Source organism: Ammospiza nelsoni, chromosome 4 (genome assembly GCF_027579445.1).
Source record: "Ammospiza nelsoni isolate bAmmNel1 chromosome 4, bAmmNel1.pri, whole genome shotgun sequence".
Lineage (NCBI taxonomy): Eukaryota > Metazoa > Chordata > Aves > Passeriformes > Passerellidae > Ammospiza > Ammospiza nelsoni.
The window spans coordinates 32,633,245-32,650,922 of record NC_080636.1 but is presented as its reverse complement, the minus strand read 5'-3'; the positions used below and the strand labels follow the sequence as shown (position 1 = coordinate 32,650,922).

The 17,678-nt window shown below is 43.4% G+C and overlaps 1 protein-coding gene across 6 annotated transcripts in view; it reads right to left on the bottom strand.

The window, feature by feature from the left end:
• Positions 1 to 1,564: 1,564 nt before the first annotated feature.
• Positions 1,565 to 17,678, bottom strand: part of IRF2 (interferon regulatory factor 2) — a 39,254-nt gene continuing 23,140 nt past the window's right edge. For all 6 annotated transcript variants that reach the window (XM_059471120.1, XM_059471118.1, XM_059471121.1 and 3 more), the window contains 5 exons: positions 15,865 to 15,911; positions 12,280 to 12,391; positions 9,278 to 9,442; positions 4,262 to 4,308; positions 1,565 to 2,911 (listed from right to left, as the gene is read on the bottom strand). In XM_059471120.1, coding sequence (XP_059327103.1) covers positions 2,600 to 2,911; positions 4,262 to 4,308; positions 9,278 to 9,442; positions 12,280 to 12,391; positions 15,865 to 15,911 — 683 coding nt within the window. In that variant the 3' untranslated portion in view covers positions 1,565 to 2,599. The remainder of the gene's footprint in view (positions 2,912 to 4,261; positions 4,309 to 9,277; positions 9,443 to 12,279; positions 12,392 to 15,864; positions 15,912 to 17,678) is intronic.

Below are 17,678 nucleotides of genomic sequence, written 5' to 3'. Positions count from 1 at the left end.
GGGTCAGTGGTTTTGCAACTCAGCTGCCCTCCTTGCAGGATCTAGAGGAGACCAAGCCAGGTTGCCTGGCCATCTGCATGCTGGTGGCAGCTCTCACATGGAATGTCCAAAGTGGAGATGTGACATCTTAACTTCCTTCAGCTATGTCAAAGTTAACTCATGGGTTAAGCTGAGGGTGCCTGCCTTTCCCTGCTGCCTACTCCTGAGTTTCAGATAGGTGATGCTAAGAGCAGCAAATCCTTCTCTTGGCAAGCAGTAGCTCTTACTTTGCAAACAAGCATTTGTATAGCCCAGGGCAGCCCTTGGGCAACCATCTTCTCACCCCAATGACCAGCCAGGCTTACTGAAGGCAAGTCAGGCAGGACACACAGAAAAGACAGCTCAGCCCTCACTCTGCTCTGGCAGCCCTGTTGGGGGTGAGGCTCTATGCAGGCAGCTGAATCAGCCTTAGAAACTAAGAAACTGGAAAGGTAAATGAATGACCAAATGAAAAGAACAGAAAATAGGAAGTTTACATACATAATTTTAACCCTTGCAAGTTTTTAGATCCATTCCAAGTACAGCTTGGACATTCCTCTTACTCCCAACTCCAACCAAAGCTCTAACCTTGTCTTCCCAGGCCACCAGGCAGTGGGTAACAAAATTACAAGTTTTACACGGACCTATGAAGAAACTTGGAACTGTAGGATCAAGTTAAGAACACAGCAAACATTTCTGTTGTTTCCTTTTTCAGTAGCCAGCTAGCCTCTCTCTCTGTGACACAGCCATTGCTGTGCTTGTTATTGCTCATCAGCCCAATACACTCTGCTCTCAGCTCACACACCTGTCAGGCTGGTAGAGAATGGTAATCACATCTGAAGGGCACTCTGTCCATGTATTTTATGTATCTGAATCAAACTGTGTCACACCCAACAGCTTTAAAAACTGCAAAAGGGTGAGTGCTCTCAACTTCTTTCTGTCCATGCCAGCCCAAAGTGCACAGTGCTTTGCAATGGCACAGCCTGCCCACTGCCACAACCATGTGAGTCACTGTGCACCCTACCTGAGATACACTACAGCTTTCCAGGAATCACAACTTGCCATCATGCAGCAATGTTGAAAGCCCTGGTCAATGCTAACTTGATTTCTGATTAATTCTATTAATTGGTTGAAGCTGCAAAATGAGATTTTTCCAGACAAGGAAACTGCAAGCAAGCCATGTGGGGATCTGTGAGGAACAGTGGGAGTACAGCTGGGCTTGCATTGGGTGGGGGATGGATTTTGACAGGATCCCTTCCATGAGGTAACTTGTTCAAAGCACAGCCATGGAGAAACAGCTGAAGAGGTGCCCAGCTCCCAGCCTCTACATTTGAGGCCAAACTTGAATAAATCACCTTTGAGTTCTAGTTGCTCTTTCCACCTTGAGCTGCCTCAAGCACAGCACTTCCCATCCTGTTGGATGGGTGCTGCAGAAATTGCACAGGCAGCTTATGCCAATTGCTCACTCTGAGAGGTCACATTCACCTATCAAACCCATACCATCTGGGGCTTCTGAAAGATTAAAAATGAGAGACAAACAAGAGGATTATTAAAAATTTAACTATATACCATATTTATTATCAATCCACAGGATAATCTGATTGCTACATGAGCTCATAAAAGCTATTTCACCTTTACAAAATTAAAAAAAAATGTGCCACAAGGATGTCATAACTGCTGATAACCAAGGACTGAATCTTAAAATTATAAATTTTGCTGTAGAAAAGATTAAAAAAAATTATATTCACTTTAGAATTTTACTTTGAATAAAATATTCCCCTGTATAAAAAATAAAAAAGCTTGCTCTGGTTAGAATTAGAGTATTTTTCTTCTTTTTTAAATCTGGGAATTTGCATAATATCTCTGTAATAAGTTTCTTTTCTTTTTTCTATTGTACCACGCGGCATTCAAGCATAGCAGATTAGAAACAAACATGATGAAAGCAGTCTCAGAACATATGAAATCCACATGGAAAGTTTTAGTTTCCTTTCCCTTCCTCTATTCTTTAAAGACACTTTAGCAAGAATAGCCTTGGAAAAGAATACAGGTGGAGAGGGACCTTCAATGTGCCATTAAGTAGAGCAAGGTAATAAAAGGCCTTTTGTAAGTGCTTTCTTAATAAGGTGCAGAAGCAGACTGCAACTTTGCTAGTACTGCACTATATACAATATTCACAATAGATTTTTCTTTATTTAAAAATATTCCAGCTAGTTCACATTTTCTCTCCCATTCTGAGGCTTTCAGTTCCATCACAGCCTTGACAGCAAGAAGCGCAGCAGCACCACTTCCCTTGTGGTGGGTTGGTCCTCTTATGAAACACTGGAACCTGTGAGTGGGCCAAAGTTCTTGGGTTCTTTTCCTATGTAGCAACCTTGGAAAGATGGGTTCAGGTCTACACACTGACTGCTGGAGTCCTGAGTTAAAACCACTCCGGCACTGGAGTCAGACACTGCAATGTTTTCTATTGCCAAGGCTTTATCTTAGGGCTTGTCTCGTGTGCGTCAAGGGATGAACCTCTCTCAGAGAAACGTAAAATACAAAACCAAACAAAACAAAGCTAAAAAACCACACTGTCAAAGGCTTAGCAGCTCTTGACTCTTGACTGAGTGATGTCTGACGTTTTCTTGATGACGCTGGCCCGTGTCTCACGGTCTGGCTGGCTGCTGCTTGTGGAGGCTGTGGACACGACTTGTGGCAGAGGGATGTCTGGGAAAGGAGGCCAGGAGCTGTTGTAAGGCAGTGGGCAGCTTTCTTCTTTGACGGTGACTTGGAGGTCAGGCTTGTTGGCTACAAAAGTTGCCATGCTGGGAAGCATATGAGAAGTGTTCCTCATTCCTAGATTGCTGAGATACTGTTTGCCTTCAATGTTTTTTTTCTGCCAATGAAGTCGTCCCTAGAAATGGGGGAAGAAAGAAAGAAAGGAAGACTGTGTAAGTGAATACAACTTTGTGAAGTACTCCAAGTAACAAGATGAAGAGAGAAATATCCACATATTGCACAGGAATTATCCTGCCTCTAGGAGCCTGAGCCTCTAGCCACTGGCTTAGGATGTCTCTCAGCCATTTCTCCTTTTCTGAAGTCATGTGCTTAAATTTTGTTGGCTCTCCAGCACTCAAGAGGCACTATCTGCTCTTCTGAATGGAAAATAAAGGCCTTATTCCCAGGATGCCAGAGACAAAAATGGATACAGACATTTAGAACTCCAAATGGTCGTGTCTCCTCTGTTACCAGAGAGAGCATCTTCCTGTCAAGAGGCAGGCACAGAGACCCAACACTACCCAAACTAGCAATACAGGTGAGGCTGCTGTGAAATCACTGTCACTGACAGTGCATCCCTCATCACAGGGAAAAAGTTCATCAAGGGAGGATGAGCATCCACTTGTTTGCCCACCACAGATGCAGCAATGGCATGTTCTGTTGGAGGAGGTCTGTGGAGTCACTACTGGCAGTCTACATTAAAAGGCACCAGAGACCAGGTGGGTTAGCTGTGTTGTTATACAACTGGTGGTCCTCCAAGAAGGAGGATTCAGAGAGCCTTTGGTGAGGGACACAGCAGGAGAGAGCTTTGCAAAAGGCCTTATGCAAAAATACAGCTGGAGCACAGGGCATCCAAGAGCCCTCAGTGAGCTTCACTTGGCCTTTAAGTACACATGGTACAGGTCTGGTACAAGGTCTGGTACCTTGATGGCAGCCCCAAAATAAAAGGCAAGTGGTGTTTTTGTATATGTGCAGCTTAGGTTATTCTCCCCATGGATTCCTTTCACTCAGCAATACCCAAATGACTGCTCAGGAAAGCTTTCAGCCCCACCTACCTCAAACATTCTAGCTTAATTTCAGTCATAAGTGTAAGCATTTCCTCCAGTTGTATGAGTTCAGATGCCATTTAAGGAAAACAAAGTGAGCAAGCTTTCAACCAAGATAAAATACTACCCAGCAAGGTCAATGCATCATGTTAACATACTAGCTGGCTCTGGTGATGGCACTGCAGAACACCTTACTGTGCAAACTAATCTTGTTGTTTGGACAGATAAGGAGAATTTAATTTGTAGAGACTCTAATTCTGTGACAATCATCCAAATGTCTGTATCCCCTGAACCTTCCTGGTCTGCTTTTCTCCCCTAGCTATTACCAAAATGAATATTCCACTGGTAGACAGAGCTGCAGTAGAGAAGGGGCAAAAATATCTCAGGGCATGGATCTTGAGACCTTGGTCCAAACTGCTAAAAATCCAGAAAGCACTTACCTCTGCATTTTCTTCATCGCTTGGAACACTGTCAGTTGTTTCACTTTCTGTCAAACAAAATAGAAACAAAAATGAAACTCATGCTGTTCTATCTATAGTAACAAATTCCAGCTCAGGAGGCCTGATGTGTGTCCAACAAGTGGAAGCAAACAGAGTCAAGTCAAACAACCAGAAAACAATGGAGAAGCATGGAGACCCTGCCACAGAAGGGCTAGACAGCACAGCTGCCTTGAACAACTGGGGTAAATTCACATGGTTATCACAGTTAACATGTCTATATTGTGGAAAAGACAGCAATAGAGAGGGAAGAAGTAGATATGTGCTTTCTGGGAAGAATCTCCAGCAAGCAGGGGGTGCCCCCTCTCCCTTGTCCCTCTACAGCCACTCCAAGCCCTGCAACAAAGTTCTGTCCAAATCTTTATCTCCTGGCAAAATCAGTAACAACTCCATCCTAGAGGAGATAAATGTGGTTTTGTTTCATTAACTGTTATCTCAGCCTGCCACCTCAAGGGCTTGCTGTCACTTCTGGGGCTTTATTACTATTGACATACTCTGGTACAGTTGATATAGTTTTGCTTTTGCTACCACTCCCCAGCTTTTCTCAACCTTTCACCCCTCACTTGAGCAAGTGGCAATACCACAGTCTCCAGCCCCACCACCTGTCCCCACTGGTCATGGCCTCCCTCACCCTCATCACTTGAACCAGAGCACAAATACAGGAGCACAGTTCCAGTGGAACTGCCATCCTCCTGCAGCTGCAGCCCTCCCTTGCAGAAGGGCCTGAAATGCGGGAATTTGTACTGTATTTTCAAGCCTGTGTGTGACTGAAGACATGTCTCCTAAGGTCAGGCTCCTGGCCCATGAGTGGTTGAGACTGCTGTGCCTCAGACACCTCTGAGACAGGGCAGAAATCCCTCTTTTCAGTCTGCAGTGATGGCTGCTGCCTTCAGCACAGCCACTGGGTCCCAGACTAATCCAGTGGAGGCCTGGACTGCAGGTTTTCTTCAGCTTGTGGGGTTTTGAAACACTGTGTCCTGTTTCCTGGGAGGATAACCCATGGCATCTATCAGGATACCAGCACTCCAACCCCCTGAGCCCTGCACAGACAGGGCTCATCCCCAAAGAACACAGAAATCCCACAATTCAGGGAATGATGTGATGAATTATCATAGAAGGCAGAGAGCTCTGAAGCCCCGATTTTCACCCACAGCTCTGTGTTATGCGTTTCAGTCCATGCAAACTGCTTTGCACAGCCCCTGCAACTCTGCCTTCCCAGAGCCCAATCTCATGCTCTGCACTGGACATAACATGAGTGCTAAGAGTGCATGGATCATGCCTCATGGATTGTGCCCCTGCACACCTTCAGAGAGACTGGCAGTACCATGCCATCCTCTAAAGGCCTGGCTAAGCATTAGGTTTAGGCAGGAGACTGCAAACCAATGGGCTGAACCACTGTTCCCCCAGGATCTAAACTGTACCCCAAGTCCTTTTAGTCCAGCCCAGCTACTCCAGACTGCTGCTTCCAAAGCCAGCACCTGTCCTGTGCCAGAGTCTCCACCACAGTGTGCAGTAAGCAGAGGAGCAGTCCAAAACATTAAACCAAGCTGCAATGCCCATGCACTGCAGGGCTTCTCCTTCACTAGCCCAGGCAGAGAAAGATGTGCCAATGTGACTAAGCTGGCTAATTAAGCCATACTAGGGGGAGGAGAGGAAAAATTAATTCACACAAAGAAGACAGAATCAATTAAAGGAATCCACATAGAGACAAGTAACAGATATTCCTGGACATGAAGAAGCATGTCACAACAAAAACAGACTGATGCAGCTGAAAAGGAATCCACCCTTGGTGTTTATACATAACAAAATGCTGAGTAAGAGATAGCACTATAGTTAGCAAAGCCAGGGAAGCTGGCCACACAAGCATAGAAAGTTAGAGAGGTTATTTCTTTCAAGAAGGGTATTTGAATCAGTGTCAAACATTGACAACAGCCTGGGTAATAAGAACCAAAAGGATTTCATAGACATCAGTGGATATATGAAAAAACTCACATGGGTAACTCACGTCATTTGCCTGAGTTACCTCAGAAAGGAACCAGGGGTGTTTTGAAATAAACCAGATTTATGTAGGACAGCTGACATATCTGGCTACTTTTTTTGGTTGTTGTTTTAGAAGAGCTCAGCTAACTGTTCCTGCACAGCTGTTATGGTCATACTCTTTCCTGCCATTCAGCCAGTAGCACCTGACAGAGCAAACCACAAGCACAGGGCCAAAGTTCCTGTGGTTCTATACAGGTCTGTGTGCAGCAAGACAAAGCAGAAATAGTCACAAGAGTATCCTAGAAATTTTAGGGTTCTAACACACAGACTTCTGTCCTTGCTCCAGCCTCAAGAGCAAATACATCCTTAATAAAACACTGGTTCATAAAACAATTCAGGTTGGAAGGGGCCTCAGGTAGTCTACAGCCCCACCTCTTGCTCAAAGCAGGGCCAGCTACAGGACTAGATTGGACTGCTTGGGGCCTTATCCCTTCAGGTCTTGAAAACTTCTGAGGATGGAGGCAGCACAATCTTTCTGGGTATCCTGCTCCACTGCCTGACTGTCCTTGTGGTGAAACAGGTGATACTTGTTCTTACATTCAGCTGGACCATATTTTTTGTTTCAATTTAGCCTGCTGTTTCTCATCCTATTACCATGCACTGCTGTGAAGAGCCTGGCTCTGCCTTCTCAGGAACATCCTTGCAGTAGAGGCAGCTGCTATGAAGTCCTCAAAACCATCTCTTCTCCAGGTTGAGCAAGCCCCAGTCCCTCTGTCTTCTCACAGAGTGAGAGGCCATACCCTGCATAGCCCTTCTCTACCCTTGCTCCAGTTTGTTTGTTTCTTGGACAGGGGAGCTCAAGCCTGGATGCAGTACTTTTAAAGTAGTGCAACCAGCGTGGAGCAGAGGAGGATAATCACTTCCCTAACCTACTGGCCATGCTCCTGAAATCTGGTGCCTTTCTCTGTGCCTGAGGAGCTCTGGTGTCTTGCACTCAGCTCACTGCCTACCCACCTTTCTGCAGAGCTACTGTCCATACCATCAGCCCCTGCTATTGCTGTAAAGATCTCTTCCTTCCAATGCACAGGACTCCACACGTGCCCTTGCTCAATTTCATAAGGTTTCTGCTGACCCATTCCTGCAATCTCTCCAGGACTCTGGATGATGGCTCTTCCCTCAAACAAACTCGTGCACCCTGTTTGGTGTCACCTGTGAAGCTCACAAACATGTCTCCAACATATCTTCTGCTCATTGATATATTAAATAAGACTTCCTCCAGGACAGACCCTTGCAGTACTTCACTTCTTACTGGCCTCTAGCTACAGTAGTCAGGATCATCAAGAGCTGCCTGGAAATGTGCTCAAAAGCATGCCAGTGGCATGCTTTTGAGTTTTGGGCTAGCAGGTCCAGGTATAAGTTAAGACAACTGAAGGCCACCAAGGTACTAAGACAGCGTAAGGGGATAGCAGAAGTACTTCAATCTTTTTCCTTTTGCAGGCTGATTGCAATGACCTAAGGGCAGGTAGGTCATGATTTGCTCATGTCAAGGTGGTCACCAGACCACCCTTCTCTATCATTCCAGTCCAAGAAACCACCACGACTTCCAAACCAAGACAGTGACTTCTGTCTGCATTTCAAGAATTTACATCCTGTAGCTGAAGATAAAAGATTGCATCATTGCCATGTTTGCAGAGATGGAAAAGTTTTCCAAGACGCATTTGTAAAGAGGAAAGATATTTCAAAGGCCCTTGTCTCCCTCCTGCTAATAAATTCAGGCACTCTCCTATCTCCCTGCCTTATGCTTTGCAGAGGTCTTCTACATGCTTTGGTCACTGCAGACTAAACACATTGGAAAGCATAATTGTTTATCAACATATGTGAGACTAACGGTGGACACAATCCAAAGGAACATCATACAATTCACTAGGGCCCAAAGATAAAAATTACTAAATACATACTTTATAAAAATGTGTCTGGAAGGAATTTCAGCCTAATAAGTCAAAGGCAAAACCATGTGTAAAATAATAAAATGCATGGAGAACTATTTATACTTAAATTTGCCTTAAAAGGTGACATTTGTGTTTCTACCCAGTCTCCTAAGGCTTGCAAATTAGCACCATGTTAAAACAGAAAGGACAGTTTGGATCTGAAACCTTTTTACTTTCAAATGTGGCTTTGTCACATTTGTTTTTTTCACATTCCTATGAAATAAGACTTATATGATTGTGGGAATTCTACACAGCATGTCCACACATACATTTGTGTCTGTTCACCCTAGAAACTTCTGAACACACTGTTAGACTTGGATAAGGGATAAATGAGTGCCAAAGACTTCCTAATAGTTATAAGAAAATAAGGGGCCAGATGAAAAGGGAAACCATAACCACTCTCACAGGGAGTAGGGGAAGCCTGTTATCTCATCCTCTTTTTAGGTATCAGAGAATCCAGATGGCAGGCAGACGTTGGGAGCCAGATGTCCACAGCTCTGTTGCTTGAAAGATCGCTTGTTATCAGTCACTGTATGGCTCTTCTAGTCTGCAGCAAGACAAACCCACTCCCCCCAGGCCCTCAGCTCCATATCTGCATATATACCATCAGTGCAGCCCTTAGCACTGCACACTGTGCTAGACACTGAGTAAACAGAGAGCAAAAAAGACCTTTGACCTTTAGTAAAGCAGGGGGCATGTCATTTGTACCAAAAATCCCCCTTTAAAAGATCTCTGCATTATACCTAATGCTCTTTTTCCATTACTCACAAGCTAAAACCTGCAGCTTACATTTCCAAACTGGGATCTGTCAAGTTGTTTCCCAAGGAAATGAGCAGAGGACTGTGCATTTTTGAGTTTCATTAACAATTCAGAAGGCAGATGGGTACACATTTCTGAATCTTCGTTAGCTAGCCTGGAAGAGCCCTCTTTCCCCCAGGGTCTTCCCAACATTTCCAGAAAAGGGAGTGCAAAGAAACACCAAGATGCTTACCTGCATAGGATGAAACAGGGGAGATCTGTAGAGGGTACAGCTGGCTCATGCTGAGGGGCTGTTCATCACTTTCTGTTGTCACCTCTACCACCTGACAAACATCAGGAGGGTTGGCAACTATCACCTGCTCCTCACTGCTGCCATCAAGGTGTGGCTGTCCTACAACTTGGGATTAGAAACAAAAAAATTGATTACTGACAACATCTCAACTCTGTTGAACCTCTAAGAGTCTGCTTGGTATCTGAGTCTTCAACAGTCTCAGCTCTTTTTCCCATGCCCACCACCTGCTTTCAGGGGATATAAGTTTCAGTGAGAGTTCTAAAGGAAATCTCTGATCCTCAACAAGCAAGCTGTAAACCATGGTCTCTGAATGCTCTAAGACCAGAAGACCAGAACTAGCATGCAAAAACCTTGCATGGGATCAAGCAAAACACTGTGGAACTCTGATGTATATATGACATGAATCTATGGAAAATTTCTGCTCCAGTTAGATGGCTACTGTCACTGACCCTCACAATACTATCGATGGTATGCAGAAAAGAAATTTGTAACTGCAATCCCCACAGTTTGTGACAGAAAGCTACAGTATGGTTAGATATTAACTGAGGGGTTTCCTATTCCCCCAGGCACATGATATTTATTACCAAAAGAGCACATGAAATTTAATATCAAAGGAGTGTTATGTATTTCTACAAAGTGAAGCAACCATGGATGCTTTCCAAGTGTCCTGAAATGCTTTGCAGATATTAGTTGTTCTACACTACAACCTTTTGAAAAAGGTTGACAAACCAAGGTACCAAGAAGTTACTGAGCAAAGCAAAAGTATGGTAAAAGCCAGAATCCCATTTGTCTGAAGCTGCTTTGACAGAATTTCCTGTCTTGTACAACTCCTCCTTTAATCCCAGCTGTATGAGCACATGACAAGTGCATTAATCCAGCACAGAACTGAAAGCCAACGAGTTAGATCAGAAGAATGCACAGGGATGGAGCCATCTCAGAGGATGGCTAACCTGAAACCATGGTTACCCAAGAGAAAGACTAGAGATATTCTTTCACTGAACATAAAGCTTCACAAGGAACAAAAGGCTAAATTCTGTACAAACACAACACTGTGTTGTTCAAACAGTCCATTTTTTCCCTTGACCCATGAGGGGAAAAACACATAGGCAATGAAATACAACAGATCTTGCAAGTTTTCAGTTAAGTAACCTGAATATATTAATTATTAAATTTGAAAAAGTCAAAAGATAGCATCTATTCCTTGATGAACTGAGATAAATAAACATGAATGCACATGTCTATACACACAATCCGCTATGGCATTCTATCTTTAGACAGGGCTTTTTGGAAAAGAAAAGTGACAGGTATTTTTCCCAGGGAAAAGCTGCATATTAGTTTGCTTTGTGAAGTGCCAGGTTACCACTGGAAAACCTTCACAACTTAGATGTGTATTTTAAGAAACAAAGCCAGCATAAAGAAAATTACATACATACCGGATAGACTTTTTAAAAGTTGATCATTACAATTAGTATAATTATGTTTCAGATATTTTGTTTCACCTTTATTTCACCTTTCCTGGTTCTGAAACAATCAGCTTTTATTAAGTGTGGTGAGAGTGGTGCAAGAGCACACACAGTTAATTTTTTATCTGGGAGAGACTGATATTGCGCAAGCCACTCGGGGAATGAGCAGGCCATCTGCACTGTTTTATCTCTTTCCTCAATACCTGACAAATTCTTATCCACCCTGAGAGATAAAATGCACAGCAAAAACTACTGCTCACTTGAGCAATATGCCACAGTTTCCAGTGAGCTGCACCTATGGCAGAAACTCTGCAGGTGCTGTTTGCCTTTCATCCACTCTGGCTGATTTCCTGTCTTTCTGCAGAACAATTCTATTTTACCTTTTCCTCTCTGTTTACATTAAAATCCTTCCTGCAATCCTAAATAACAGCTTCTTTCTCCAGTCTGGATAAGCAGCACAGCTCACATCTCAATAATTAAACAACACTGGGTGACAGTTTCCTACCTGATCCTCAGTCAGTGAACAGGAAGCACTAATAGCACTCTGGTGCTACTCCTTCAAGCTATAACAGTAGGAGCATGTTCTAATACTCTTACAAAGCAACAGCTGCTTAAATGAACTGCCATAAAGAGAGCAAAACTACTCACAAACTCCTCAGCCACACAAGTACTTCAAGGGAATGACTATGCAAAGCCCTTTGACGTAAGAAATGGGGATCAAAAATAGTCACTGCACATGATTTCTGCCGTCTTTCCAAGCAGAATACTAACATATTTGTCATATTTAAAAATGGAATTCTAGACAAAATGGTATGTGGGTCATACTGTTAGGAGCTCTTGCTGCAATGACAGCCTTAGCCAAAAAAGAGCTGTCAAAAGCCCAGTCCAATTATTCTACTGAGGACCAATTATTCACATGCTGAGATGACAGTTAATTTCTAATGTACTGGTTTCTAAATGCAGCCTTAGATGATACTTTTCGTTAACTCAGTGATGTTAAGAACTATCTCTGCTACTGAGGTGTCAGTGAAAAGAACCAAGTTTCTACATTTTGCCTGCTGGTTTGAACACCCAAATAAAATGGTATTCTATACAAACCTCTGCTTTAAGCAATGGGGAACTGCCATCTGATTGCAATTTAACTCCCATGTGACATTGGCTACAGCCTCTTCATGGCTCAGGACTATCCTGTGGAATAAGTCCCCACCATGAGAAGCCAGCTAAGAGTGCCTGGAAGTGCTTTACTCTCAAGGGAACCCTCCCAGTGGCACAGTACTGCTCACTGTCTCTGCAAATGGTGGGGCTGGCCTGCAACCACAATCTTGCATGGCCTAGGCTGCTGAGAAATGGGTCTACCTGACTGCAACTGTGGCATTCCCTGAAGTGCAAAATGCTGATGGAAAGATAAGTCTGGCAGACCAGAAGAGTTTTTGAAGTCATCTGTGTACTTAGTATGTAAAAAAGCATAGGAGTACTTACCTACAAAGTTCACTGTGCTGTCAACTTCATTTTTTATACTGGAGGACAGGAAATAGTCAGAAGTGACAGCATTTAGCCCATTCATCCCAAAAGATGATTCAACTGGCTCTTGCTAGAATGAAAACAGTACAGTTGGGTCAGGACTACTTTATTTTAGGAGATAGCTTATCTCTTTGTTCTGAGATGGTAATAAATCCCACCACTTCTGCCTGCCATATACCCCCTGCTCTCTGCAGGACACTGTCTTAGAACAAATATTTCTCTGAGGAGAAGACTGGGACTAATTCATTTCCAAATCTTGTGCTTTGAAAGGAAAGCTATTTTTAATCTTCAAATTTAGAGTAAGCCTTCAGAGAGCAAGGAAGCAGCAAGCTATTTACTACAAGAGATTAACATTTGAAACAAACAAGGAAGAAACATTGCTTTAAAACAGTACTCTATTTAATATTCATCCTAAGTCCCTTCCAAATATGCTCTCTTTTCACTCTCTAAAAGGAAGTCTTAGTTTCTGTACAGCAATTAGGAAATTCTAGCCTTAATTTTTCTCTACAGCAAGCCTGAAAGCAAACCAAAGTGTTTACACTAAATACAGCCTTTTAGATCACATCATAAACATTACCACAGGGCAACAGCATTTGGAAAACACCACCTGTTCTACCCAGACTGAACTTTCCACAAGATGCCTCTCTGTAAGCCTGATACACTCAAGTGGGAATCTAAAAAATCCCTTCAGGGTAGACACCAAAAAATTAATTCCATTAACTCAGGATTTCTTTAAAAGGATTATTCTACACGTGCAACTTCCTCCCCACTATTGACTCTCTCACAGGTTTATTGGTTACAATGTCTAAAGTCTTCTGTTCTTACTCTACCAGCCCTGCAAGGCTGCAAGTTGTCCCCTGCTTGCTGAGGACTCACAGAGAGGACTCACAGAGCTGTCCACACCGTGCTCATTTTCACTGCTCTAAAGCATTTCAGCAAAGGCAGGCAAAGGTGAGCCTCAGGACCTGCAGTGCCAGCCCATCCCAGTACTGCTGAACTGCTATCCTTGGGACAAAATATTGGGGGCACTGTGGTAGGTTTTCTCCTGGATGTCACGTGCTGTGATGGTGATCTACTCAAAAAGAATTGTCAATTCCACACAAGCACCTCCCCAGACAGTAAAGCAAGGCAAACAGCACCCTGTCACAGCATTCCTGGCACATCAGAAGGGTGGAGAGTTAAGTGTTAATGGCAACTAGGTCTTTGATGAGATGCACCAGTTCTGCTGCCCTACAGGTCAAAGACTTGGAGAGCTTGAAAAGATAAAATTAGCTGCTATTGATCCATTGAGGGTCACAACTGCAAAGATAGGTTCGGGCTGCACTCTGGAGCCCTGAGTATCTGGTCCTGTTTGCTTTAATTCACAGCAAACTCAGCAGCCCCCATGGAAACACTGTGCAGGCAGCACTTGCTCAACTTTACTGAGGCTTGATTACTGACAAGTTTATTTAGTAGCCCCTTTCAAGCTTCAGAAACAAATATGCATCTTAGAAAAAAAATATGCATCTTAGAACTCAGGTGATGGTGCCAGATCCACAAAGAGGCTTGGATACTCGCACAGTTGGTGTTAAATCACCTAAATTTTGAGTGTTCAGATGTCTACCCTAAACCAGATGCATGGAGAAAGCTGTCACTAGGATTTTAAAAATAACTCTCAATGTGGAACTGCATGGTCTAAAGGATACATCTAGGATAAGGTAGAAATTAAGCCTCAGTTCAGTTCTTTGTTTCATAAGAGACTGGTTTTATCTGGGCTGCTCTGACATTTCCATTTCCTTCCCATTGTTGAGAATTCATTTTAAAAGAATTTAATGAATTGCAATGACAGACTCTGTTTGCCCAAAAGCACAGTGACAGATCTACCTGTGGGGTGGGAGATTTGCTTGCCCCTTTGCTAAGGTGGAGCAGGGATATGGTAAGGCTCAACACTCTCATGTGCATAGGGATAAGCAGTGACTGCCCTGAGCACTGTGCTCAAGCTCAGCCCACCAGCAATTGCTGTGGGTGCCCACAGGGTCCAGCAGTGGCAACAATGGGAAGCTCACTGCAAGGCTCTTGCTATGCAGATCTGTGCTCAGATTCTCAGCTTCTGCTGCTATCACCCCCCTGCAGTTACCAGGCAAAGTGTGGAGTAACCTCCCACTGGGCTCCACTAAAAAAAATTTTTCAGGGTAACTGTAAGGCATTCAACTCAAAACATACAACTTGGATCTCAGGAATTCTCATCACCAAGCAAAGCTTTCATGCTCAGAAATGTGCATTTGCTTTAATTCACCTACTACCCTTCTTCACTACTAGAGCTTTCAACATCCAACAGTCAGCCTAAGAGTGGCTGAGTACAGGAAGAGCACCTCTTCAAATCCAAACTAGTCACTGCACACTTCTGTCACAATGGGGGAACAGACAGGAATACTACCTGGCCCCAGCTCAGAGCACAAGAACTAGCAGGAGGTATCACTGGTAGGCAGGTGTATGTGCTGGCACACTGCTCTGCTCTGACCAAAGCAGTTTTACTGCCTCCCTCTGAACATCAGCTACCACCAGAGTCACTTGATAACAAGCACATGTGGCTGTAAGAGCCACACAGGAACAGGATAGTTACAAAGTGGTTCTTTTATGACAATTTAAAAGTCATAGCATTCTGACATGTATATGAATGCTGTGGCAACTGCTGTGGCAGCACCTGCTTTCCAAACCCTTTCAGTGGAGGACTTTTCACCACATTTCTGGGTTCACCTGGCCCAGAGAATCTCCTGGCCAGAGCCTGCAGAGCCTGAACCCAGGCATGGGTGGCACAGCCCTTCACAGGTGAGCAGCAGGGGACCAAGCTGCCCTTGCACTGTAGACACAGCTGCTACACACAGCCCAAGGACACCAATTTTACTGAAAGCTGAGAGTCTGAAATCTCTGAGATTTGCTTTTTGTTACAAATTTGAAGGTGGACTAGCTCCTGCTGCTGTGTAATACTGACCACCTTTCAGAGGCCCTCGGCAGAGGTGTGAAAGCTAGGAAACACCATGCCTCACAGGGAGGGCAGACATCAGTCTGGGCCCACACTCAGCACGAGCAGAAATCTCAGGCTGCAACTGAAGAGCTTTACAGCTGAGGCCTTCTAACTGACAAAACATGAGCACAAGGTGCAGCTCTGACCCTTGCCTAAATGAAAATGCATTTCCAGTGCTTCACACACAGAAATTAATTGCTCCAAAAGGTAGCTCTATTGTTCAGAAGCATTCTTTCCCTAATTACTATATTTCTCCTTATAGAGACAAACAAATGGCAAATGTATTGCTGAGACTGCCAGTTTTCCAACCTCCAGGCATTGTAACACAAGGGCTGTGTCCATTGATGACGTAAGTGACGGCTTTAACAGCCTTCACATTTCAAAAAAAACAACCCCAAACATCCCGGGTAACTGTAGTTACTTAACCAAACCACAAGCATTTGCAAGTACCCACCACAATATACTGTTGGGGCTGTTAAAAAATATCTGCAACAGATTGTATTCACAAGCACTTGCACCATTAAACAGACACTTCTTACCTTAATCTGTTTGAATTTGTCATCCTTCTCAGATTTCGTCTTTTTTCCTGCAACAACAGAAGGGAGATTTCATCAAGTCCTGTGTGCCATGAGTTATCCTTCACACTTTCTATATTCACCAGCAAATAGCCCCAAAATGAGCCTCAAAATAGCAGGACTTCCTAGTTAAGGGAGAATACATTTTGCCTAATTTTACCCTTCTCTTAAGGCCTGGGCAGCAAAAAATTCACCTTGAATTGTTGGCTTTGTGTTTCTTTTTTAAAAGGCTACAAAAGAGAACCACTATGGGACCAAGGAAAGCAACGGCAGTCAAAAAATCAAAGTGAAAATATGGAAGAATGACAAATTAAAACACAAGACCTGTTTAAAAAAAGGTGAGGGGAGAAAAATATTCTTAAAGGGAAGAAAAATCAAAATATATGCCTCATCACATTTCTGATGCTCTCTCTGTAGCTACAGGAAAAGGGAGATTGTTAATTGATTTAATGTGAAAAGAGATCACAATAAACTTCAACCAATATTTTTGTAAATAGTTGCAACCTAGTAAGGAAATACGATTCATGCAAGAGTGGTGTATGCAATCATGATGGGCTTGGGAATCACAAAAACCATACTGCATGTGACCTTCACAAAATGTCATGCACCTTGGAAGACCCTAGTGCTGCTGCCCCTGCTCTGATCTGATGCAGAAGCTCAGACTTGCTGGTGCAAGCTCAGCTGTGCCCCAGTGTCATCACAGACACGTCCCAGGAGCTTCTCCCATCTCTACTACATGATACCACAGAAAATTAGAAACGTTTGCAGCCAGATTCTTTTGCTCCCACAAATGTTTAGCCACATGACACAAAAAAGGGCATGTGAAAATATATGTGAGGTCCAAACTATCTCAGGGTTTTACAGTAACTGGATTTTCTGCAGAATCTTCTCCTGCTACAGCCCCTGTTCCCAGAATCTCAGCTTTAAAGATGAACTTTTGTAGCTCCTTCAGGAATCTACTGCCAAGAGACATGTTATGGTCCAGGGGAATGTGTTTAAACATATAAAATACACTATTGACAAGAGACTGGAAAGAGTTTCAAGATAAATGTTCTACCTTTTGCACATTGATCTTCCTTTCACAGAATGATTCTGCCCCAAAAATGCCATGGTTCATAATTTCCAGTCACACTGACTTTAAACTGAAAATCTGCCTTTCACTTCTCAATCTAAGGAAGTAGCAAACTGTAGCTACAGGTGAACTGAATTGGAATTTAGACGAACACCTTGTGTCTGGTTTGCAGGTTATCTTTTAATCCAAAATTCTAGACAACAGAGGATACCAGAGGACTAAGGAAATCACTGTTCTACTGCATAAACCAGTAAGGAAGCCATATAAAAGCTAATGAGACCTAAATCAAGCAGCAATGTTTCTACTTTGAAAGAAACCAAATACTCATGAGATTGACCTGGTGGTTAGGCCTTCTCCGGGCAGGCAGGAGATTTAATTCCTAAATTTGGGGATTCAGATGATTTCCCATTTCACCATTATTGTGCTCTGTGGCTTGGTTTTCCATGGTCTTTGTAACTAACAATGTGGTTTCGTGGTTTAGTGTTCTGAGTGAGTGTACTGCTCTCAAGACACAGCCAGTTTAATTGTACCCTTGCTTGAAAAAAGATACCAAAATGTCTGCCACCATATTCTGAATGACCCCTACTGAGTTCAATGTGTTGAGCTCTAATACACTTTAATCACATTCCTTGACTGAAGGAGACCCAGGAATAAATTCTGAACACAACTCCAGCAGCTTTAACAGACAAATATCAACAGCTTGGGG